Source organism: Trachurus trachurus (assembly GCF_905171665.1).
Source record: "Trachurus trachurus genome assembly, chromosome: 20".
NCBI classification, from domain to species: Eukaryota; Metazoa; Chordata; class Actinopteri; order Carangiformes; family Carangidae; genus Trachurus; species Trachurus trachurus.
The window spans coordinates 10,568,375-10,592,798 of NC_139911.1; the positions used below are offsets into that span (position 1 = coordinate 10,568,375).

General features: G+C 42.1%; 1 protein-coding gene across 2 annotated transcripts in view; it reads right to left on the bottom strand.

Moving 5' to 3' along the window:
• Window positions 1-3,834: 3,834 nt before the first annotated feature.
• The window catches only part of sema5a (sema domain, seven thrombospondin repeats (type 1 and type 1-like), transmembrane domain (TM) and short cytoplasmic domain, (semaphorin) 5A), a 120,265-nt gene continuing 99,675 nt past the window's right edge, over window positions 3,835-24,424 (bottom strand). Inside the window, exons 17-22 of one of the 2 annotated variants that reach the window (XM_083995338.1) lie at window positions 15,682-15,891; window positions 13,266-13,436; window positions 12,859-13,014; window positions 10,962-11,003; window positions 9,331-9,542; window positions 3,835-5,248 (exon numbers count right to left, since the gene is read on the bottom strand). In XM_083995338.1, coding sequence (XP_083851464.1) covers window positions 5,129-5,248; window positions 9,331-9,542; window positions 10,962-11,003; window positions 12,859-13,014; window positions 13,266-13,436; window positions 15,682-15,891 — 911 coding nt within the window. In that variant the 3' untranslated portion in view covers window positions 3,835-5,128. Of the gene's footprint in view, window positions 5,249-9,330; window positions 9,543-10,961; window positions 11,007-12,858; window positions 13,015-13,265; window positions 13,437-15,681; window positions 15,892-24,424 lie in introns of both variants that reach the window. The other variant, XM_083995337.1, reaches the window with a different exon arrangement.

The window sequence follows — 24,424 nt, forward strand, 5'->3', positions numbered from 1 at the left end:
CTGGACTGTGAGGGAGTCGATGAAAACTTGTGGAACAAGCACTTTCAATGGAAAGCAGCCAAAACCTGCTGAAGAGGTCACAACATGATGTAATATACTAACAAATTCATGACACCTTTATGTCATATTTGCATTCTAGCTGGTGTCAGCTGGTTTCAGCTCCTTACCATATCTGTTTGCTTATCTCTAACTCTGTGCTCACATACACAGTATTTTAATGGCAAATTTTCACTTTTTAATTCTGTTTTACCTGTGAATAAAGTTTTCAAACAATGTGAGTGATATTGACCTAAGAACCACACATTTAAAGCCATGTGTTAACCAGCAGTTAACTTTAAAGCCATTTTCTAGATGCTGCTCTGCTTTGCTCGAATATTGATCTTACAGAATTATCATACACATACTGTATTGCTTCACAGTGTTTTACATCTACCTGATTTTACGATTAATTTTATTCTATCTTAAACTTTACATCTGCACTTTAATTCATTTTAACTTATTTTATGGTATGCCCCTGTGCTGCCTGTCTTTATACTGTGTTAGGTTGTGCTCATTTGGATGAATTTGGAAGTGTGGCTGCTGTTATCTGTTTTTTTTTGATGAGCTCTCTGACATCTGAATTTCCCGGCAGGGCTGAATAAAGTTTTACTCTAATCTACTCTCTCTCTCTCTCTCTGTAAAATCAGATTGAAGGTTACAGATGGCAGAATAAAGAAAAGATTTGCACTGTGTGTTTTTTTAAAGGTAGCCAAAGGGTCTGAAAATGCAAATGCCCACTGACGATGTAATAGAATATGTTAGTGAAAAATCCAAACCAATGACAAAAGTCTAACACTTGGCCTACCAACGGTGTCACTCAGTCACTCAGCCAACTATACTTAAGGGATACTAAAATGCAATGTGATTCACAACTTGTGGGCTACAGTAAAGAGTGCAATTTTGGCGAAAACAACAATTTTTGAACTGAGTTAAAAAAAAGGATGAGAACCACTCATTTAACACAAAGAGAAGTAGTTGGAGTATCTTCTGTCCAAGTTGGTTTATATCAAGTAACAACTGCTACAGAAGTGAAATCAACAGGCTGCACCAAGAGTAGTATACCATATCACTGTGCGAGAAAAACACATGAGTGAGCATCTCTGTTTGTTCAGATAGACCTGCACTAACTTAAATCCCCACCCACACACCACCCTCCATCCCAACCTCCACTCAAGGTGTCGGTAATCACAGTTATTTCCCTGGTGCAAAAAAAAACACATTATGACAGCTCATGCATTGTTCAGTAGTGTTCAGTCTTCCCTGGGGTTGTTTAGTCAACAGTTACTTCCATCACTTCTCCCAGCTCATATAAACATAACACAACAGCATACATTCGTCACAAGAGTTTTTTTTCTTACACTCTACTGTGTTTATTGTATGGCGCCTAGTCCCAGACTTACAGCTATATAACATCCTCTGACGCCGTGGTTAACAGATGACTTCACAGTTTTGGCTGGATTCTCAACTGGTGCTGAACAACACCAGCCGTCACAGTGCCCACTTGTAATCCGGGGATGTAATTCTGAGGCATTTGTATACAAGGCCTTCTGATTTTACTGTTCCGACAGGGTGGTGGATGTAGCTCAGGGATGTGCTGAAATGTCAGTATGAATCACAGTGATCCATGTGAATGAGAGAAAATGTGGCATCGAGAGGAAAAAGAGGTGTTTAATGGGATATTCACGCTCTGTTACCTGCCTGACAGGAACAATCTCACTCACTCACCTTGTTTGCCACTCAGAGGCCTCTGTGTACAGGTTGCTAATTAACACAGCTCCTGAATGCTTTATGAGCAAAATGGTAACATGCACAGGCAAACCTGGCTCATATTTGAAAATGGCTATTTATAGCAAATGCATTAGGTATTCAAATTCAAACATAATATGGGTATCATGCAAACTAATATTCAGAAAATGGCCATGATTGCAGTGCTTATACTGGAGATAAATATGTGTACCCTATGAAATTGAAATCATTACATTGTAACTACTATCATTTGAAAAAATAAACAAATTTATGACCAACATTTTCTAATAATCTACTTAGAGGAAAAACAGTGCTTTAAGCTAAAGTCAAACATCAGCATGCCAACGTGCGCATACATTCCTGAGATTTGGCATGTATCTACCATGTTTGTTTAATTTTAGTTTCATGTGTCACAGTAACTGCTAATTTTTGCTAAGCAATAAACACCAGAGGCGAAACGATTTTTTTGGTCATTAACTTAAGTATTAGACGGAATTAAATTTTGATTTTGTGATGCCAAGTGATGAAATGTTTAGGAATAACCTACATTCTCCAATTTCATCCAAAGCATGAACGTGTGCCCCAGATTTCATGATCATAGATGTTCAATTCTCTCAAAACCAGCAACATGAACCTCAAGGAGGCGCTAGAGAAAACACTCAACAAACACCAAAGTCGGTGCATAAAACTTCACAGCAATTTTGCTAATCATTGTTGAGATATTTCTGTATTTATCTTTCCAGATTGTGCAGATTGTGACCCGCCTTATCACATCTCGAGACACTTTGACTTCTTTATAAGCAGGACAAGCAAGCACTCATGCAGTTAGTTTCCCTGACAGCCGTAAGACATCCCGCTCTCGTGACCTTTAGCTTTGACCTTTAACAGCCCCTAAATGCCACTCTGGGAAAGTCATTTATTGTCCACAGCCGTGCTGTTCAAGTGGAATGTCACATGTGTCTGACGATGAGCTGTGTGGCTCTGGATGATGGTGCTTAAGAGAGCTTGCACCCCGCTCTGCTCTCAGCTGTAGATGTGTGTATGTGCAGGAAACATGTAGACACTGTGTACTATATGTGCATCAAGTAATTGTTTGTCTATGAAAAGTTTGGTGCGGTCAGTGTGGAACAAGTGCTTTATACATCTTGCATTTTGTCTTGAGAATGAATTTTGAGGAGAAACAGTTCTGAAAGCAAACTGCACCCACACGTTTCCAGCTGCTCACACCAACCCCAACTTTCTAATACACAGTTGCCCACACACATGCACATATTTCCACCGGTTCTAGCCCCATTATGTTCTTACACAACTGTCTGTGTTTCTGTTGCTACATTGTTTTCTCAGGTAGGAGGAATGGACTCAAGGCAAGGAGAGATTGATTTTCTGGAGTCAGACGGAGTCGGGCTGTACTTTGGGCTGGATCAGCAACACCCCCACCCACCCACCACCCCCAAACTCAACCGACCAAACAGCGGGGTGATTAATAACACCCCCTCCATTACCCTCTGCACACAGATGGGACGTCAGGTTGAAGGTTGATGGAGAACAGCACGGTGTGTGGTGTTACACCCCATCATACAGATTACAGCTCGGGCATCAGACAGCACCCCTTCCACCTTTACCCCGCCGCCTCGTGCGATTTGTATCCTTCAGGTACCCTTCCACTGCCTTCGATGCCATTCGTCACTACGGGGCCCTGCTGAAGACTCCTTTAAAAATGGGTGGAGGGAGTCTCTTACTCTGCTTCTGAGTGATTTATGGGGTGCTGGAGTGTGCTTACAGAGCTGTGGCTTTACAGTGTTTTTGCTTGAGGAATATCAAAGTATCCAAAGTTGTCAGAGCAATCCTCCCCGGACAGAGGCGCCTCACACTTACAGCACATCACCGGCCATTTTCATTCAACTTGAAGCCATAGTTTTTGACAATAAAGACATGAGATCTTCATTTTTCATTTTTTGTAACTCAAACTCTGACAAGTCATTTGTGTACGAAGCAGTTTTTAATTTATGCACAGTAACACAAGCAGACATGTAAAAAGAGTTAGTTGCAACTGAATCATTGAATAACCTAATATTTGGTTATACACTCTCAACAGAAATATCTCAACTTGATGAATGAATTTCATCTTATAGTATATGGGTTGCACTCCAGTCGGGGTTCAGGAAAATAGTGTTTGCTACGCTCCAGCTGTACAGTAAATGCCGTTAACATCCTGCTGTCACAAATACATATTTAACTCAGAAGCCAAAGGAAGAGCGAACACTATCAAAATTCAAAAACATTATTATTATTTTTTTTTTTTACAAAAAATATAAAAAGTACGGTGACAAAGAACTTGATGCAGGCTGATATGAATACTCCCGATTACTTGCCAGAATTCACATAAACTTTTTTTTTCTTTTCAAAAGAAAACATTTAATTCTTTAAACACTTGAGACATTGAATAAAAGTATTTAGAAAAACTACAGACATAAGTTTTGAACTTAACTTCCTGTACAAAAAAACATATGTACCTTTAAAAGCAAAAAAAGCAAAGGAAGAAAAAGCAAAAAGAAAACAAGGAAATACAATGTTCAATCACTGCTAGCTGCTAGACCCTGCAAGAGCCTGAAACTGAAAATAACAAAAAACAAAACAAGAAAAGAAAAATTTGACCACAGACTTCGAATATCTACATCCTGATTTTAGGACTGGGGGTGGATATTGATCCATTTGGAGACTGCTGCAGCAGTAAATGGTAAAATCACCCAGCATCATCGCAGCCATTTATTTCTTCCAAAACCAGTCCTGAACTCTACGACCAGCTACTGTAAGACGCTGCTTGCAATTCCCCAAACCCTGGAATGCGATCAATCATGCAAAACAAAACAGAACGACAGAGAAAAACACGTCAGATGAAGTCATGCAAAGCGTTTTTTTGTGGTTATTTCCCCTCATTACAAATACAGGTCTGTTTTGGAGGCGTCACAGGAAAGTTAAAAGGGATCACATTTCTCACAGTCTCTTTGAGTTGAGTTCTTATTTTTTTTCCCTTTTTTGTCCACGTTGGGAAATCCAGTTGTCCGTTTCTCTGCGAGAGTCAAGGCAAGATCTGCCCCCAAAGATAGAGCTTTCCGAGTGTACCCCAAGGCACCTGAGAGAAAGTGGGCGTTTCCCTCTGTTGGCAACACTGTGTGTCTGTGTTTTCATTACATACCAGCTGCCATAGAGTCTCAGAGTGGGACTGTCCCACGCATGGTGTCACGAATCTCAATACAAAGCACAAAGAAAAGAATACAGTCAAATCGGATGATAGGGTTGGTGTTCCCACTATGGTATGGAGTGTGAACTGCCGAATTAAAGGTTAATAGTCATCGTAGGTATTGAGGTCGGCAAAGTATGCATTGGTATAGGTCTTCCCGGCAAGCTGTGGGTTGAAGTACTTATTTCTTTCCTCCAGAATCAGATTGTTTTTGTTGAAGGCCTGTGGAGAAAAAAAAAGCAGAATAAGACAGAGAGAGGAGAAAGGGGTAGGAGTCAGGATGAACTTGTTTGTGACACATGGATCAAGTGATTATTCAGCCCAGATGGCAAGGTAAAAGCAAATCCATCTATCCCCCCCAAAAAAAGACAAAAAGGAGCAACACAAATCAATGGGAGGCCACTCAGTGAATGAAACATACATTTCACAGAGCAAGGTCAAAGCAGTTACAAACAGGCTGGAAAAAGGATAAGCCACCACGGGGCTAAATTATTTTGATGCAAGTCCATATGTCCACCTCTGTCATCTCTAATACCCAGCATCAGCAGTTTTTATGGCTCTTGGATTGTTGGTCCTCTAGGACAATCTAAGCCATAAAAATCGATCAAAAGAGAGTCACTTTTCTGTTAAACAATAAGGAAGTGCCATAGGGGCATCTTCTCCGTCCCTGCGTGACATGGTAAACATAGAATGAATCTCTGATGTGGCGCTCTCTACAACATCAGCAATTTGGCAAATGGATGTGTTCATATCCATTCTGTTGTATGTGTGTGTGTGTGTGTGTGTGTGTGTGTATATATAAGGAGTCCCTCGGGGCATCGTAATTGAACACTTGATGATGCTGCATTTGCTGTTGATGGATGTTTCCGACAGACTCTGATAGGGAACAAATGTGTTGGACGAAAAAACTCGTATATTTGCTTCGTTCCCATTATGTGATTTGCACACAAAGTGAAAGCAATCACCAGTCCCGCAGCCCCGGAGACGGTTATGTGTCTCTGCAGGTGGCCCCATGGCTGCTTTTAAACAGCTGTGCAGGGATACTTGTTTGCATCATCTGCTTTGTCTCCTTGCCTTAAACCTCTCTAATTGGCTGAAGAATGATTACATTTGAGTTCTTGGAGCTGTAAACAAAATTTGCTTCTACTATGAAGTGGCATTACTGAGCGAGAGGTAACAGAGGAGTATAATAAAAGAGACGCACAATCAATTTTCTTTCTCACCCCATCAAATCAAGTCAAAAATGTAGGTTAAAACAAGCAAGACAAACATAAAAAAAAATGCAGATGGTAGCACTTGTTGAAAGAGAAAAATAAGGGAGGGATACACTGCCTTCTCACAAGCCGGGAGGGAGCGGGTGGGGGTGGGAGTGGGAGTGGGGGGATTTGTGATGGAGGGATGAAGGCATCTGAGCAGAGAAAGAGAAACTAGAGTACTGTACTCCAACCTGCCACACACAGGAAGTGCCACAGGAAGTGGAAGGGCGGGGCACGGTGGGGAAGAGGAAGTAGTAGTGGTTGGGGTCAAAGAGTTGTTGGGGGGATCAAGAGGCGGGATGTTGTAGAGGTCAGAGGTCAGTGGTTAGTAGAATATCTCCAGGCCACGCATGGACACCCCCATGTTAGCAGAGAGAGGCTGGTGCATGGCGGGGTCGTCCAAGGGCAAGAGAACCGACACATCTGGCTGCAAGGAGGAGAGGAATGGGCAAGAGTCATCCTCAAAACGAAACCCTACAGCCATACTCTGTCTGACAGGAAGCCTGGTGTTGTAACAAACTGCACACAACTACGGCTAAATAGTGACTTTGGTTGGTTTATCGTAAACTAGTGCTGCTGGAAACACTCCAGTTGGCCAAGAAATGAACATGAAGGGATACATGGTGCATAATAATAGTGACTAATGTGCCATCAACATCAGGATTTCAGCCAACGAGTGTGAAATATGGCATCAGGTGTTCATCATTCCTTCCTACAAACACTCAAAAGAGGCATATTATTGCTCTGCGCACTTAATGGGCGAAAATCCACTGCATCATATGAACCGTTTAGCCTCAGTGAGTGAGAGATTGAGGCAGAATGTGCTTTTGGAAAATTAGATAGTGCTCATCTGTCATGTGGCTCCTTTTGTATTTTCACATGGACTGTCTATATTCATATCCGCCTCTATCTGCAACTGAACTAACTGAATTATGTCCTATGCTCCTGACTCTAATTGTATGACAGATGAACGCTGCTCACACCTTTATTCTGCAATGAAATTACATTTGGAGACGTTCGCTCGGAGCCAAAGGTTCTGTTCTCACACTATGGCAGTTTTACTAAACACTCATATGAGAAGTAGTTTTGTAACCAGCGCTCACTCATATATTTATTATATATATTTGACATTTAAGAGTTCCTATGACATCAGACACTTTATCACCAAAAGAAAACCTGCCTGAGGAGATGCTGACTCAGCAAGTAAAATCAAGTTGACTATAACACCGAACTGAGTATGAGTTTTGGTGTAAAACTTGGAAGACTGTGAGCCAAAGCAGGTAATAGGGAATAGATTAAACAATGCATTTATCTGCAGAGTGTGAATTGGAAATGTAAGCACATCCAGCAAACTAGCTTAACTGGTGCCACATCCAAGGCAAAGACTGTCATCAAACGAATTACATCAGAAAGAAAAAGCCTCATTCATTAATGTCACATCCACTATTTAGTATCTCCTGATTGAGTAATGAATACTATCGGAGCTACTCGTATCATGAAGGTTTATTATTCTTTCCTAGTTTTGGATTAGACAACACCGGCAGATGTTTTCTCAAGGATTTACATTTACCAACCTCACAGTTTAGTCCTCCTAATCCTTATTTCTTGTGATGTAGAAAAGTGAAAAAACAAAATCAACAAGTCCTAAATGAGGGCACTGGGCGTTTTGCCTGTGGCAGTTTTAGCCTCAGTCTTGTTGCACAATATCATTAGATTAGATATCAAACAAATATCTCACAAAATCAACGTTAACTTAACTGACTACAGCTAAAGATGTTTAATTTCAGCCTGAAAACCTGCCAGTTGTGATCATTTTGAGGGGGAAATGTGCCCCAGTGTAAGCTGCAGTGAAAAATAAACACTAACAACACATGCAGCAACATTAACTTGCAATTGTAAGGTAATGCTAATGCTAAAACTCCAACTTGAGAATATGAACCAAAATAAAAGAGGTTGAATGAAATGTATAAAGAATACAGGAATATAAATAAATAAAAATATGCATGATCGCTAAGTACATAATAGCATGTTCAATTGAGCAAAAAGTCAGCAGGAACTGACTCATCCATGAAGAGGATGTAAAAAAAATAAATAAATAGAGACAGTACTGTGAGAAAGGAGACTGTAAAACATCTGTAACAGCAACCAAGGGGGATGAGGCTTAGTGAACAGTCGTTTTGGATCAACCATGACTGAAATAAAACTGTCAAAAGTAAGACAAATAGATGCCACTTAAGTGGACAACTAGTGCCAGACAATCTTACAAATGTTGTTTTTAAAAATATGTTGTGGCAAATGTCATCATTAGTTTAACAACTACTAGATTCATTGCTTTTAAATATCCTTTTTGTGGAGTAAAAAGGAGTGGTGTAGTTGAGATACCCTTTAATACAGAGCCCTGGGAATCCTTCAAAAAAAAAGAAAAAAAAAAGCCCAGCTGGAGTGTGGAGTAGCAGTGGACAAGCACTAATCACCAGCTCAGTCTGGCACTAAAGGGCTGATGTATCAGTGGATAAGAGGCTGAGTGTACCATGAGAGTAGCTGGATCACTGTCATTGGCTCTGCTGCATTTTTGGATGCAATAATGAAACAAAGACCTGTCTAAGCTGGGAAATGTGCAGATGTGGCGCCTCTCTGCTGATTACCTACCCATGCACAGATACGTAATTGCATTAGTATGTTATGAGAAAGCAGTGTATGACCACTGACACAGAACAAAGTCACACACTGGGACACACAGCAGAGGAGCACATGGGGGGAGAGGATGTACGCACAACTGCCTATCTGTTACACAACTGGAGAGTGTCGGCGCATGACAGGAGGTGGTGCGACAGTGAGAGTCATGCAGCAAGAAGTGTATTTAATCACAACTGACACTAGAGGAAGAGGCAAACCATTGCTCACTGAGTCGGAGTGGGAGTGCGACATCAATTAAGTCAAACGGCAAAGAAATGTTACAAACTGCTGCTTTTTCTTCTTACACATCTGAATATCTCTCGAGCGTGACCCCACAGTGAACCCCAACACACAGCGAACCTTTTCACAGACCTTGATGGCTTCCACGGAGTCGTATTTGTCCAGTTTGTTGATGTGGTTGGTGATGCTGGTGTTGAGCGGCGCGGCGGAGATGGGGTGGATGACGGTGGCGTCGTGCGCCTGCTGCTGGTAGCGCTGACAGTACGAGTAGACCAGCAGGGTGACCAGACAGCCGAGGATGGAGCTGCTGAGCCCCACGGCGATCATGTGGAAGAGGTTGAAGTCTGGTAGACGAGAGAGAGAGAGAGAGAGAGAGAGAGAGAGAGAGAGAGAGAGAGAGAGAGGGGAGGACAGAGGGGGATAAGAGAGAGAGACTGGAGGTAATTCCCTGTCATTTCACACAAGTAGATGAGGTAATTGAAGCTGCAATTCACATGGTAATAAAAAAAAAAGCCTCCTGGACTGTTAAGGGGAAATAAAGTATATGTGTGGCTTCCTTTTCCGTCTCCACCTGTTTTCTGTGTGATATCACAGATTGAAATTTGTACCTTTTCCAAAACCAGAGTAACACAAAACTAATGCCCAGTTTGCCTCCGGTATCAATGTGCAGCTTGTGTTGCTGTTCAAAGTGGCTGTTAATGATACTAGAAATGTTTTCAGCCATCAGTTTATTCAATTTCTTTCTCCAAAATGCTAATTTGCAATGACGCTCCTGTTTTATCATTTATAGAGACAGAGAGAATGAAAATAAACCAGATTACATACACTAAAACAAATATTATTATTATATTTCTACAAACATCAATATCAAGCAGTTAATGACATCAGTGAAGATGCTTTTCCATATTCCTCCATAACAACACAAGTTGCAACGAGAACTATTCTTTATTCATTAAACATACTGTAGATAATTAAATATGACTGTAAATTCAAAGTAAAGACTATTTATGTGTTTGATTAGCTACAAATTATTAATTACTTTTCTGTGTAAAGGCGCTGTTTTTTTCAGACTTAGCTTCAATGACATGGAGGAGATAGTGGTAGTTTGGGTGTTATTCCTGTGAGCAGAGTGTAAAGCTTTTTTGCAGAGAGTGTACAGCCTCTAACAAGCTAAATAACAACGGTAAGAGCACTCTGCAGCCTGTGTAAGAGGCAAAACACTTATGGCACAACAGGTCTCTAAAGCATTGCTTCTCTTCTTATGCAGCTTATTGCTTTGAGTGCAGGTGTACCAGTCGAGGCAACTGGCAGTAAATTAGTCTATCTGCATTTTTATCAACTCGGGGCATTCTTATATGAGGATTGCTGCTGCTGGGCAGCAAGAGGAGACAGTTATGAATGATTTTATTGATTCACTCAAACTCAAAACACTATCTGTTTAAATTACAGTATTGGTCATGCATCAAGTTTTCCAAAACTTAGATATTATTGTAAAGATGAAGCAAATGAAAGTTGGACTTCATGGTTTGAGAAGAGTGTTGCATTTGAAATAAATACATTTGATACAGTGCATCTTCCTCCAGATAGGCAATGAGTGGCTTAAGATTGGAAATCTATCTTAATGCCCAAGATACTGTATATGTGCAATACCAGCTGCTATACCATAACTCTCTCTCCCTCACACACACACACACACACACACACACACACTCACACACACTCACACACTCACACACACATACGTATATATCTTTATAAATTACCTCCACAGTTCCTCTCCTCCTGACTGGAGCGTGCAATCGAGACTTCTGACAAAGGAAAAGAAATAGCACAAGGCAGCAGAATTAGGGCCAAAAATCATACACCCTCCTGTTAGCGTGACAAATTGTACCCTTGAAGGTGAGTGTGAGGATGAAAGCTGTGCTCAATACGAACCAGATTATCGTAAAAACTCCATGAGCTAATCATGGCTGTGGCACCTGGAGTGGTTTATGAAAAGTATCAGCTCTCATTATAGGAAATGAAGTACAAGACATTGCTAATGAACCTTAATGGACTATCTTTCCCATTAAAGGGGATGGATGATAAGGTATAAAGCAAATGGGTAATTCTACAAAGACCTGTGAAGGGTTTTCATGAGTATTATATCCCAGCTAATTAAGACAGAAAGGTTACAAATTTATGTTTCAATCAAATGTTTATTCTACCTCATAATTAATGTTTCCTGATTTAGGAACTTCAAGCTGTAGTCACGCTTTATCCACATACTGTATGTATGTACAAACATTTCATTGCATCTGCAGTTTGCACAGTGAAACAATGTGAATAACATCCTTTGTTAAAAGTTTTAATGATCTCTAAGTAGCACAGATCAATAGTCTTGAGTGTCTCACATTACTGGCTATCAATAGGGAGATGCCTGTCTAAGCAGATATCAATACTACTGGTGTGTGTGTGTGTGTTTATGTGTGTGTATTTAGGTTAAAGGACCTTCTCAACTTTCAGTCTTCCAAAGAGTAATTTTAAGCAACTGCAAAACCTCTTGGCTGAAGAGTACATTTTCCAATAGAAGCTATGCTAATCATGCTACATGCTAAATTGGTGTGTGTGGGGGAGTCAGTCTCAACATTTCAAAGGTTTTGGGGGTGTCAATATTTTATCATACTAAAAATGATAAATAATGAACTGAAAAAAGTAAATAATGGTCTTTCCCAACATGCAAATGTTAGAATGTCTTGCTAACCTAAATTTGCAGGACATGCAGCTTTAGCCTACTGTAAGTCTATTAGCATGCATGTGGCATGTTTGAGGTGTATGTTTCTGGTTTCAAAGTAATCTTTAAACATCAAAAGGTCAGCTAAAGATGACGTTAATGCTAGCTCAATTAGCTGCATAGCTGTGACTCTTCCAGTAGCAGTCATTATTTGGAAAACTGAAGGTTACCGTTTGAAAATGAGAAGCCTGCTGACATTTAAGAATTGCTGGATTTGCATTGTTACCAATGTAAAGAAAAGCTGCCACACACTGTCTATCTGACTGCAATTAGTCCAATTAAGAAGAGTCTCATTATTAAAAGGGCAAATCACAATTGAAACATAGATGTCAGAGAAAAAGACAATGAAAGAAATGACTAAATGCTTGAATGAGCAGGTACACAAAACAGCACATAAAGACGATTTCTTCCTCCAGCATTTGAAAGAAGTGAAACTGCTGGAGTAAGTGCTTTTTGCATGGCCTGACACGACTCTGAGACTCATAATGAAGCTAATACAGCGGCAGGATTGTTGGAATGAGTAGAGAGACTGCCCTTAAGTGCAGCACCCGGGTTCACGCCCCCATGTAATCACCTGCCGCACTCTGAAGTCCTTGAGCAAGACACTAATACCAACCATCCCCAAAAGTGCTGCCCCGTCGCTGAACCTGACCTCTGACCTGAGACAAGTCTCTCCGAGGGATCAATAGTGTATTTCATTATCACAGGAATCTTGGAAATTAACCGAATTACCGCTGTGGGCATCTGGCGGTGGGTGGTGCAAGAGTGTGTGTGTGTACTCAGACTTGTGTGTTATGTCATGCATGAGCGCCCTAAAGATAAGAAACGTGTGTGCGCTCACATAGGCAGCCATTCAAGTGTGTGTGTGAATGTGCATGTGTGATCACCTGGTATAAAATTGGAGTCAGGAGAGCATGGGCGGGTTTCGCTGTTGTTTCCTGAGCACTGGTTTCCAGTGGGGAACAGGACATCACAGTGACGCACGCGCAGCTGGGCTCCGTTGGAGTCGCAGTGGGACCACTCCGACCAGCTGGACCAGCTCTCTGGAAACGACAATGACAGCATGTCTTACAACCTGTCCAGCGTGTGCCCATGTAAGTGTGTGCGCGCTGTACGAGTTTGTGTGTGCTCCCCCTCAGCTGCATATTAGTCATGCATGAGTGTCTCCTGGAAAGGCTGAGAGAGACTAAAGAAAATAAGCAATGAACCTGTGATGGATTGGTGGCCGAGTCGGGGCCCTAAGCTGCTTATCACTGAGGTGTGCGAGGCTGTGTGTGTGTGTGTCTGTGTGTACCTGGACAGGCTTGTGTGTTGCACAGCGCCTCCTCAGTGTGCAAACCCAGGCAGATGTCCCCTCCGTAAGCTGGCGGAGGGTTGCTGCAGGTTCGCGTCCTCATGTAGTGTCCTCCTCCGCACGTCACAGAGCACTTGGACCATGAAGACCAGCACGACCAGCTGCCGTCCACTAAACCCAAAACATTGCTGTTAAAAACTGCTTGATGATGTTGTATTACAGTAGTTCAAACTTTTCTACATCTGTGACTATACGGTGTGGCAGGAAAATAGTCAAATACATTTCGTGGTTCCTTGTTTGCGGGAAAATATTCCACGAAATGTGTGTTCTCGTGTTTTCTAGGATTTAGTTTCCAGGTTATTTCAAAAGACATTTTTTTCCTGAACATCAAGTGATTGGAAGTCATTCCAAGCAATTTCAAACAGTGATGCGTGACACAAAAATATGAGGCAATTTGAATATTTGTGCATGTATGTGTGTGAAAGAGTGTTATGAAGTGACAGGAAGGCTGCTTGATCCAGCTTTTACGACAAGTGTCTGACCCCCCCCTCCCCCCCACACGCCTCTCCTTCCATCCTGCTGCACTCAACAGTCGTCTGATTAATAAAGATAAATGAAGCATCACGATCTGCTGCTGTTGTTCTTCCCTTCATGTTGTGCCAACTGGCAAACAACTGACTGTTAAGAACACTGGAAAAATGCATGACAGAATTGGCACACAAAGAGAACATAAATACATGAATAGCGGGACAGAGGGAGATAGGGAAGAAATAAAAAAGAGAGGAGGAAAAAGAGCAATAAAATGAGGGCAATCTTTGGCCGTGAATCACAACAGTGGGAAATATCCTTCACCAATCATCTGGATAAAACCTCACTTCATTGTGGCAGAGAGAAATTCCCTTTTTTTTCGGAAACACTTGAGAATTGCTTTTAAAGACCTGAGGATAGCTGGCAGCAGTGTGCAGGTAATTGAAGTTGCCGATGCTTTTTGTCATTTCAGTGTAATTTCTCTATCACAAAGTGACACATAAGTCGATACCTGGCCCTCAATGACGGATCGTCTCATCTTGGGCGCAGACGCAAGAAAAACACGGATTCATTTGTTTCCAAACCAGATGGATGGTAGGCATAACACCTTTTCTCTTCCTCTCATTCACAGTGCACCAACACATTTAAAAAAAAAAAAAAAGCTGTGGATTAGCCACAGGAGGATTACAATTGGTCTACCGGCATAGTCTGCATCCCTCAAAATAATATCTCAATTTCAACGGGGTTCTAATTGAGTATGCATTAGTATTCATTGCTACTCAGGCTGGGCTAAGTCGGTTCCTTTGGGGGACAAGAGCGCTGAGTTGTTCATCAACATACTGTAGCTATGGTATTATTACAGTCAACATCCCGGAATGGGTGTACTACATGTATTAGCATAGTGATGCGGTGCAGGGAAATCAAAGTGCATTCACTCGACATTTTACTCAAGGGGAACACTTGGGGCATCCTTGCAGGCAGAGTCCTCCTGGATAAAGGAAATGTTCTTAAATCCACCCAAAGTCCTCATGTAAGCTCGCAGCTGTGAAGAACGGCCCCAGTTAGCGTCCACGCTCAAGCTGCTGGCGAGCAGAGTGGCATGAATGAATTAACAGGCTGTAAAAATAGTATTGATGGCCGTTCACTCTCTTGTCTCTTTCGCTTGCTTACAGCACGGCAGCATTTATGAAGACAGATCGCGGGCGCTGAGGACGATACGCAGATCCGGGGCTTTTAGAGCGATATCCGAGCCCTTTACTGGGGCGTTTGATTAATAATCATCTGAGACAACGTCTTGCTTCTCTGCTTGGCACCTGTGCTGGACACCAGGTGTGGTTTATGCCAAACTAGGCACTGGATTTCCATTTAGACAGCTTTACTCCTCTTGTCAGACAGAGTATTCTTTTAATTAGAAAGCTTCTTCTTGTCGTCTTCCACCAGAGGAGTGTTGAAAATGCATTGTCTCAGGGCTTTTCACAACAGAATAAGGCCTCCCATAGCTGGCAGCATAATTACCCAGCAATGTAATTACATAGTGCAGCGCCACGGGGAGTTTCTCTTTGATTCCTGGTGTAAATTGGAGTCTTCATCACACCTCTTATCCGCATCTGATTTCTTTTGTGATTCCTGATGATTCGGTAAGTTATTTTTTGTCACCGTAATTCTTTAGTCATTAATCAAGGAAAAGCATGGCCCGAGCATGGCAGGAGTTGTGTATTTATCTGTTTGACTGAAAAAGAGAGCTGGATGAATAATTGACTCCTGGCCTCGTAAATGCTCTTATCTCTTTGTTGTCCTCTGTTTACTGCGTCTGGGGTGATTGTGTGCCGTATCTGTATCTTTGCATCTAAAACGGCTTTTATCGTGTGTGCATGTGACCATTTCTTACCTGGACATGGGGTAATGTTGCACTCCTGATACTCCTGCGCTGGCCCCAGGCAGGTCTGACCTCCGTACTTGGGCTCCGGGTTACTGCAGGTCCTCTTACGGCTGCGGATCCCCCGGCTGCAGTCTCGACTGCACTGGGACCAGGAGCTCCAGGACGTCCAGCCGCCGTTCACCGTGTGGCCCGAGATCCTCCCGAGACGAAGCACCTCACCTGTTAAAGTACAGAGAGAGAGAGCAGACAAGATGAGTATAGTGAATCTCTCATAGTGTCTAAACATTAAGACAGCATCTCTCTGATGATACTCCCCCCTCCCCTCCCCTCTCCCTTCCTGACGTCGCTTTGTGGTTTTGTTCTAAAGAGAAGAGGGCAGAGAGTCAATAACAGCTTTTGATGGTGAATGTCTTTAGTCTTATAGATCTAAAAGCTCACACTTGATTTGTGTTGAAAGAGGAGATCAGATATATACGCATATGCACAGATAGATAGATAGATAGACAATGATGGATTCAGAAATCAGCTGCACGAATGTCATTCATCATCCATTTCCTCACAGACCTCTTGTCTAAGAGATGGATTCAGTGTGAGCAGAGTGTCCTGTCAACCCGCAAACACTCTCGCTTATCAAACATCAGCTGACTAATCTGTGTACTCTCATCTGGAATGGCTCAAATAGAGGATTCCTAATGAAATATGAAACCGTAATTTCTATTAAACTCTAATTACTGCATGCATTAATCAGCGGTGTGGAAATGTGCCTTGTGGTGGGAGATAGCGAGCAGAGGGAAAGCTTCTGGCCTTTTCTGAATGAAAAGAGTGAACTCATCTGTTTGAGAGAATAATAATCACCTACAATGGAATTACAGTCACTGTCCAAGCACTTCTCTGATGACTCGCTCCTTCAACAAACTGGGCTGTTATCTGCTTTTTCAGATAACAACACAAGTCTTTGCAGTTTGTGTCTCTGCTGTTTCTGTTTCTGCTTTGCGTCATCCCTCTCTCTGCCCCAGTCTGACAGCAGTGGCACATCTGGATCCTCAGTCTTAGCCACTCAACCATACCACAATAACCTTCTTCCTTTGTCTGATTCTCTTTTAATCTCAGACTTTTCTTTTTTTCTCCCCCTTTGTGTCGCTATTTCATCTGTTTTGCTCACTGCAAACTCACGACGACCCTTCTCCTCCTCTCTCCGTCTTTCGCATTAACCTTCCTTGCTTTTCGTCTCACTCCCTTGCTGTCCTCCAACCCGGCCTCGCTGTTTTGTCAGCTCGCTCTTTTCACTGACAGTTATCGTGGCGCCATTGCTTTGTATTCTCACGGAGCGGACGGTGTGTTTACCTAGAGCATATCCTCGACCTGCTCATAACTTAACGCGCGACCTTGGCGGTGCACAGGCCGACACATCCTGGCATCAAGCTGGCGTGAACGCTGACAGGCCTGTCGAGGGCCCGCGCTCTTCATCGATTCTGAGCGGGCAGTGGCAACGGACAGCCCCCCGCCCGCCACTGTGTCCTGTACTCTTTATCAAGGCCTGTGCAGCCTGAGAGACTGTGGACTGCTGCTCTAATGACACTGGCGTACTTCATTGCGATGCTTGTCAAACATGCAAACACACAAGTGCAGGAAACTCAACTAAATCCAGACATCCAAGTTCCCACAACACTCGTACAGGACTTTCCTTTGCTCACTCTGCTTGCTCAGACTTTGGCCCCGAGACTGCTCTGACTGCTCTGTGGGTGTTGTTAATGCGACCTCACAGGGGCTGCCCTCCCGTCACCAAAACAAACAGCGCAGTGCCCTCCCCCTCAAATAGGTAGCAACTGGATTTATCGATCTGCACGAGAACCACCCACAGCTGGGGAGAATTAATCCTCTCTCTCCCGACGAGCCGGGCTGAGCCAAAAGTAAGAAGGACACAGCGGCGAGGCACCCAATAGTCCCCACTGCAAAGAAAACTAGGACATTAAAAAAGTTCCCCTCTCCCTCCCTCTTGTTCAATCTCACCCTCCTCAAAGGCAGAAGACACTGTAAACAAACTTTTGCGAGCGAGCGTGTGTGTGTAGGAACTATACAGGCGTATGCATGTGGGGAAAAGAAGGAACGGGGGGACTCTGAGGCCACACAGACACGCAATGCTGTGCAATCCAATGTACTGTAAGTGAGGAAAGAGGATGTGGGGAAGACAGAGATAGAGGCGGAGAGAGGGAGACGAGATGACATCTGCAAACCGGGGAGATAACTCCTTTAAGCTTTAAGTCATGCAGACGTGAGAGACGGAGAGGTGGAAAAATCGCTAACCTTCACCAGCGAAGAGAGATGCACTGCCATGTGTGAACAAAGTTTTATCGACACAAGAGTAACGCCGGACCACACTGAGAGGAGAAAGTGCAGAAGTGCTTCGGCTGGCCTGTCCTAGATTCTCAACTGCACATTTACTCCCCATTACTCTCTGTCCTCCTCCCTCTCCTTTACTTGCCTCCCTGCGGAGGAACTAATTTCTTCGAATGTGCATGTGATCGCACGTATGCACAGTCCATATGTATGGCTGTGTTCACATACTGTACATCACACTTAGAAAACCACAAAATGAGGGTTTGTGGTTGCTTATACAACAGTATTCCCTGTGCTGTCTGAGGTCTGCCAAGTGATATTGGATGGAGAAACCCCCCGGAGAGTTGTTCTGTAGAACTAAAGGTTTGTAAGGGTGCAATTAAAACACATTCCCAAATGAGGGATCAGTGCATGTAAATGCACAGAATCAGCCACACAAACAGCCAAGAACAAGGATAGCAAAACACGATAGGAGTCCTGGGAGTCGCTGAATGTTATAGGATGTACTTGAATTTACTTGAGGTGAACTTGTGGGATTTTTAAAATGAGGTTTAAAGGCCCAACCTACACTTTCATACTGTGGTGTAATGAGCTGAAACCCATTCTCCACAAACAGGTTTGATTACAAAGGGATTTATTGGACTGAGGGGGTTTAATTCACTGTCTGTGCTACTACCGCTACATGTCCCATATTTGTTTACTTTGTGTTGTCTACTGGCTGAGTGATAAAAGTCATTTTGAGAAGGTTAAACTCTGCTTTATAGTTACATTTCTATGCTGTGAACATCAAATGACAAAACCTTTCCTTCACTGCCAACAACTGACATCCACAATCTCACCCAGCTGCCAAACGGAAAGCAACAAACAACTAAACTCATGTTACAGTACCCTTTTATCAACACCTACAGTATGCTTCTTTATTGCATATTCTTTAAATCGTATTTCCAACAATGTAACTTAGCATCGTGTGATATGATTTTAAGCTTCTGGCTGACAATTTGCCCTTGAATGCACCGCCAAAGTGAGAGTGTAAAGTGTTGAAAATGGTCCCTGCTGCTCCAAACTGCAACAATAACACAGTTCTGACAAGAAAATTAAAGCGACTGAATGTTGTCTGTGATGGATTGCCTTCCACATGCAGGTTTCAAGGCTCTGTAAGTTGATTTCTATACCGGGGGTGGAAATGAACTGAAGCCAGCAGCTGGTCAGAAGGGCCAAAACTTCATGGCATGCTTTAGAAAATTGTTGGAAGCTATATAAATTACAATGTGACGTTGATGTGTTTAAGTACAGAAATCACTGGGGCTTTGAGTAATTTATTAAACTAAATACCATTTTCAAGTAATTCTATCATTGTATGCCAAATTCCTCAGTATGAATTAGCTGGTGTTGACTGACCTTGGTCCATTACACTTGCATGTGATCTCTTTCTCTTTTTGTTGCATTTTAGTGTCAAGTAGAAAAAGCAAATATCAAGAGAGGAAATTCAAGACCAATTTCCCCCCATTTATCGCTCTTGCCAATACAATCACAGGTAACACAAAAAACCAGCTGGTGCTGCTGGCTGTAGTGGTGAGATTCAAGTGCATGTTTGTCCTGTGCTTTCAAAGGAATGAGCCAACTCCAACAACCTGAAATTGCCAACAACCAGTGCAAACCGGATTGATTTTTTTTCCCACCTTATGGAAACTTGCTTCCATCAAAGAAAAAGCCTTTTCCCTCTCTCTGGTAATTTGAAGTACCACAGCACAGCTCTCTATACTCTGAAGCACGACCACGTCTGATTGGTCAAGAAAACTCAACAAAGCGGAAAGTGAGCTAATGTCAGAGAAGACAGGTGCGGACGAGCTCATCTCAAAGTCCGAACGTCATGTGATACCAGAAACTTTCCTTGTTGTTAAAAACACCATCGAAATATAATCTTCTGAAGAGATCAGAGCTATGATTTCCTGCAGGAGTCCTGGGTGAGGTGTGGCTTCCTGGCAACAAAGTGGATTTCTTTCTGTCACACAGTGTTTCATTTATTTATTTTTTTATTTTCCATCGCCTACGCTGACTTGCTAATTCGTTGACTCTATGTCACCAAACTCTGTGCCACTCCATGAGTGGGGGCAGAAGTGAAACAGGCAGTATGTCATTGACAGTTCAATGGTGCCCTACAAATTTTGTGTCAAGGATAATTGCAGTAAGGTTTCTGAACTCTGTCTGTCTGACAGTAATCTGGGCGAGGCCATGGGTTACGCACTTAACTGAGGGATAACAGGCCGAGAGAGACATGGAGGGAGAGAACTTGTCATCAACAACTTGGTAATGGCTATTCTATAAAAGAGCCTGTGATAGCTTACAGCATTTAAGCCATTCAACATCATAAAACTGGCTGACCTGGTAGGAATGGGTGATTGGAAAATGGACACAGACTGGCAGATGGAGAAAAAAAGCATTAAACAATTATGGCTTTATGTATTTCCATTTTTGTAACATGCAGTACAATATATTCTCAGTGAAGTTCAACACGGAAGATATTTTCTTTTTTCTCATTGAAAGTCTAAATTTGCATATACTGTACTATTCTATAACCGTTTACTGTATAAAGAGGCACCACAAAGACGCAGTATGTGCTTTATGACTCACATAAACCGTGTGTTCATTTGTTCGCTCTGCTTCTTTCTTGATAAACACTGCAGCCACAGATAAAGCCAGTGCTGACTGTAGGGGGGGAGAGAACGAGGCAACAGACACAGAAAAGACAATAAGGATACTGGAATGGCTGTCATTCGTCAGAGGCATCCCTCAGCACTGTCCTGTGTCTACTCAGTGTCTGCTCATGACACCCATGCAGGAGAAACTAATCTGTAGCCCATGAGAAGGCCCTGGCCTTGATACTAGATCAGCTGAAGTGAAACACATCAGGCTGCTGACACGCCACCGCTTCTCCCTGGGAAAAAAATGAAGCCATCACTCACCGACACAAGCCAGTAAAATTACAAACTCACAGAGCCTCTACAGAAATGTCTTTCATCTTTCCAGTGCTTTCTTTTCTCTTGGTGCATCCGCTTCTGTCTTTTGTGTGATGCAAATTGAAAAGTGGAAAAAAAAATAAAAAACTAAAAACTTGGATAAATGTCTAATATAAAAAAACTTTTTAAATTCAATATTAGTACTGCTCTGTCATAAAATATGAGGTTCCTGAACTTTTCCTTTGCTTTATTCAGGGGTATTGATTGAATTAGGCAGGCAGATCGGTTTTACTGACATGTGGTTTTGCAGAAAATATCACTGAAATGGTCTACTGGGGCGGTGGGCTGGCCTATAGCAGCACAGGGAATGACTGATAAGAAATGTTTATTGTTGGAAGTTGACTGATGGCAGGCAGGCTGCTGGTCTGAAGCCTGCTAAGATGTGGAGCTCCATCTATGGCTACAGTGGACTGGTTGGCACAGTAACTGGTGTTTTCTCAAACCACTATCCCCAAAACAAACCATAATTTCCAGTCCAACCTTAGCAGCAGCATTGTTTGACCAACCACCCTCCTTTGTCATCGTTAAAGGGATAGTTTAACATTTTGGCAAATTGGCCCATCAGCGTAATCCCTATAGTTTTAGGAATAAGTTTGTACCTTTAATTGTCGGTGCAAGCTATTTTTAGAACGGCAGAGCAGAGTCGTGAGCTGCTCAGAGCTACGCTACGGAGGCTCATGGAATTCTCTTGGTTTCCCTCATCAAACTCATCAAATACACAATCCAACAACTCCAAAACGCTCTTTTGGCAGCTCGTGGCTCTGCTCCGCCGTTCTAAAAATAGCTTGCACCGACAATTAAAGGTAACAAACCTACTGCTAAAACTATAGGGATTATGGCAATGGGCCAATTTGCCAAAATGTTGAACTATCCCTTTAACAAACTATTTATTTGAAGGAAATATGTGAAATGTGGGATGTTTGTACACAGAGTTCTGTATTTATGCTTTTACAACTGTAACTAGGAATCCACGTTACAGATGCTGTAACGAAGATTACAACAAATGTTGCACAACAAAATTGAACATATTTCCAGATATAACATCTGAATTAAAAAATGTGTGGTTGTCAGAAGAGGACAAAGGGAAGGAAGGAGGCCTGGATGCTTCAGCGCACATTTGAAAAAGCCAATGCTCAGGTCAGGAAAATGTGTATTTGTGTTGCCAAGCAACAGTCCAATGTCAGCCCAGTTGACATAACCAAATAACTAATGAAACAAACAAACAAATCTGTTATTGCTAATTAGTGTTTTTCTTCTTGTGCTTATTATTGTTACTTTGGTAACAATTTTACCTTTACTTCACTATATTGCTTCACTTTATTGAGAAGGAAATAGGCTACAGTATAGTTACACGTATTATAGCTCCAGGCATAAATGGTGCATCTAATGCCATTATCGCTGTAAACATGTGTCGTGTGAGAATCTAATGGCTGACACAGATAGTAACCACCTAAGGGTCATTAGCATCGTTATGATTAGGAAGACTCTGAGGCTAAACCCTGGTTCTGGTTCAGGGCACTGCACAGGATATACAGAATATGCAAACACCAATTGCCTTGTGTAAACCACCTTGTAGTATTAACTGTGTAAATATTAAATGAAGACATAATATGTTAGTGGGCGAAGAGAGGACTCAAGTAATGGGTAGAAAATGGAAAACCCCATGTTTTATAAATTGTCTATAGAATTTAGCTTCAAGGACATTTAAAAATACATGGCTGCACAGGCAATTATGCAAATTCTCAAGTGTTTGGTTTTTCATAGAGGAATGTGAGTTATGATAAAAAGGAAAAATGTCTACAATCGCTAAAAGACTAATCACTGGGTGTACATGACAAGAGGGGTCTTTAAATCACGACAGATCTTAAGTAATTAACTCATCGCTATCATTAAGCCATGATCGCTGAAACGAAACAAGTCAGTATGTTATATAAAAGCTCATTGTAAATGCTTGGTTAAGCTATATATTCATAATTTATTTCTCATAATAAAGATAGATAGAGATCTCAGTATGAGAGACACTGGAACAAAAGGAGAGAGAAGCTGGGGAGAGGTCAGGAAAGTCACAAGCATATCTCAGAGATCTATTTTTTCTCCCTATTGATGGGGGATTAATTCTCCATATCTGTGCAGGTCCAGGTGTGTCAATAACATGCGCTGCGCCCGTGAATACAATCCAAATCGTCAAATGTCAGGCATATCTGATGTCTTTGATTCTCAAAGCTTCAAACATGGTGACATTCTGCCCGAGCAGGGGAGAGATGAGGAAGATCTCAGACAACGCAGCAAGATGGGCTTTTTTTTTTGAGTATCTGGGAAACAACATCAGTGGGGGAGCGAGACAGCAAAAGATCCTTTCAAAGTTCATGAATTGGTTTCAAATGAGAAAACACAAAAGGGAGGCCGTGCTGGCTTCCTTCACTTGAAATCCTGTGCTCCTGATTGCTTTAGATGTTCGGAGGGAGGTCTTTTTTCATTTGCATACATATTATGTACACATTCTTTACCATTACTGCCTTTATATCTCAATGAGAGCTGAGAATGCATTGCCTTTTACAATGATGTGAGAGGTGGACTATAATTAGAAAATTTCTAAAAAAAATAAATAAATCACATGTATCCCACTTTAACAATTTGGGGGTTCACTGGTTTGCTGTCTTGCTGGGTGCTTAATGGAGGGTTGAAATCGATTTCCTCCCCATGCATTCAGAGGATAGACTGCTGTGAGATGCGCTATTGGAGCACAGGTGCGGGGGGGTTTTGAGAAAGTGGTTAGCCCCTACCAGAATAAAAGAAATTGATCTCCCTAGTACCTCCAGTTGGTCTTTTCTGTTAAGGATGGGACTTCTCTGGATTGGTCAATCCCTGCAACTAATGTAAACTGTAGATGGTACTGTGAGTGAAAACCTTCATGCTGACTGCAACCACATTGTTTTGTTTTATATCACACATAAATAGAGAAGATGTGATGTGTGTGGGTGGATCATTTAGAGCTGTTTAAAAGTGCAATCGATGGAGCAAAGCCAATACAAAAAATAATAAGAAAGAAGTACTAATTATGTTTTCTGTTGAGCAATTACTTCAGTAATGCAAATGACTTTTTAGTCTATGTTATGAAACGAGTAATCGATTCGATTCATTGTTCACATGGCAACCTGTTTTATAGCAGATCCTGCAGTAAAAGCCCAAGTTGTGGTCATAAGGACACAGCGCTACTTTGATGGTAATTATCCTGTGATGGCCTATTGCTTTAAGAAAAGTTAGCCTCTATCCCCGGGGCTCAAGCTCCCCGTGTATCTATGAGAGGCGGGCAGTGGGAGGGGGACATATTGGGAAACCAGCATGCAAACACACACAGAAACAGACACACACACATCCACCTACCAAGAAACACTGGC